Consider the following 1,876-nt stretch of genomic DNA (forward strand, 5'->3'; position numbering starts at 1 on the left):
AATAGACTCCTGATATCGTCTGTCTCTATGAGGTGAAGATCTACTGCTACTACCTCTCATGTGTGAAGGCGGAGGAAAACTGAGTAAAAAACCACGCCCACCTCTCTACCGCCCCTCACCTTTGACGATGGCGTACTCTAGCTCAGCGTTGGCGCCCTTGTCCCTGTCGACGGCGACCACCTGCACCACGGCCGTGCCCACCGCCGCCGTCTCCAGCACACGCCCGTCAAACATGTCCGAGACGAACTCCGGCGCGTGGTCGTTGTCGTCGTCGACGTCCACAATGACGCGGGCGCGGGTGACGCGTGACGGCACGCCCCCGTCACGTGCCGTCACCGTGACGATGTGCTGCGACATAGCCTCGCGGTCGAGCGCGCCGGACGTCGTTATCACACCTGCGGATGCAGGCGAGTGTTAATTAATACACCTGGGCAAGATCGTTATCACACCTGCGGATGAAGGTGGGAGATGGATTCTTAGTTATGACACCTGGAAGTAATCGTTATCACACCTGCAGATGCAGGTGAGAGATGGATTCTTAGTTATGACACCTGGAAGTGATCGTTATCACACGTGGTCATTTAATTAACATACCTGGAAACCATCATTATCATACCTGCATTACGTGACCAGTTAACCAAATTATGCAGCAGCCAAACCAGTGACCAAATTATCAACTCTACTACACTTTGTTGCCAAGCAGCATTTTTAGAACTCCCTATCGCGATGCCGATTGGTTAAAACTGGCCGCCAATCATTCCAGGCGGACGGATACGTCAAGTCTTGAATACGTCATTAGACTAACTATCTCGAACGGACGGGCAGCGCGGGGCAGGTAGAGCGTACCTGTGATGGGATCGATCGTGAAGAGGCTGAGGCTGAGGTCGTTCATCGCCGCGGCAACCGTGTAGAAAAGATGGCGGTTGTCGTCGCTGTCGGACGCCGTCACCGTGCCGACGCTCGCGCCGACCTGCGCGTCCTCGTGCGTCGTGAACACGTACGTGTCCTCGCTGAAGCTAGGGGGCGCCTCGTTCACGTCCACGACCTCGACGTACACCTGCAGGGGCGAGAAGGCGTTCACTTGTCATGACGCGTGGCGGAACGCGCGCGATTCGGTTTCGCGAGTGCTCGTAAACGATTGGGTTACGGGGGGGGGGGGGGGGCTGTATTTTAATTAACTGTATGAGTTCGGAGTTGGATGTTTGTGAGTGTGAGTGTTGTTCACAAGTGTAGAGGTTGTTCACCAGTCAGTGTAGGTGTTCATGAGTGTAAAGGATGTTCATGTGACAGTGGATGTTCATGAGTGTGGATGTTCACGACTGGATATTCGCGAGTATGAATGTTCAAGACTGGAAACATTCGTGAGAATGTGCATTAATGTTAATTTTTATTGTTTGATAATGTTATTATTTAATAATTAAAAAATAATTAATAAATATTTTATTATGTTATTGTATAATATATGTTTTTAATGACATATGTGCGCCGTGACGTCACCGTGACGTCACCGTGACGTGCGTAACTTCACAGCATCAGTAACGTCACGACAGCGGCACGGCGGCAGGGTGGGCATCGATGGAGGCTTACCCACGTCGACACGGTGTGCACGTTGTCGGTGACGCTGATGGAGAGAGCGTAGCGACTCTGCGTCTCCCAGTCTAGCGGCCGCGCCAGCAGCAGACTCGCTCCGTTCATGCTGAACACGTCGTTCTTGTTCCCGCCTGCAGCAGCAAATACATGGCCGAGTGTAAGTGTACATGTACGTGTAATTATGTGCGTAAACATATACTATATATATATATACATATACACATATAATATGGCTGAAAATCCCAGCCAGTCTTGATTACGAAAATTTTCCAAGATTTCCAACACT

General features: G+C 51.0%; 1 protein-coding gene across 1 annotated transcript in view; it reads right to left on the bottom strand.

The window, feature by feature from the left end:
• The window catches only part of LOC106816870 (protocadherin Fat 1-like), a gene marked incomplete at its 5' end in the record, with an annotated part of 48,483 nt that overhangs the window by 45,818 nt on the left and 789 nt on the right, over positions 1-1,876 (bottom strand). The window contains 3 exon segments of the mRNA XM_014821511.1: positions 110-395; positions 847-1,057; positions 1,588-1,721. Of these exon segments, the coding sequence (XP_014676997.1) occupies positions 110-395; positions 847-1,057; positions 1,588-1,721 (631 nt within the window).

The sequence above is a fragment of the Priapulus caudatus genome, unplaced genomic scaffold (assembly GCF_000485595.1).
Source record: "Priapulus caudatus unplaced genomic scaffold, Priapulus_caudatus-5.0.1 Scaffold1513, whole genome shotgun sequence".
Lineage (NCBI taxonomy): Eukaryota > Metazoa > Priapulida > Priapulimorpha > Priapulimorphida > Priapulidae > Priapulus > Priapulus caudatus.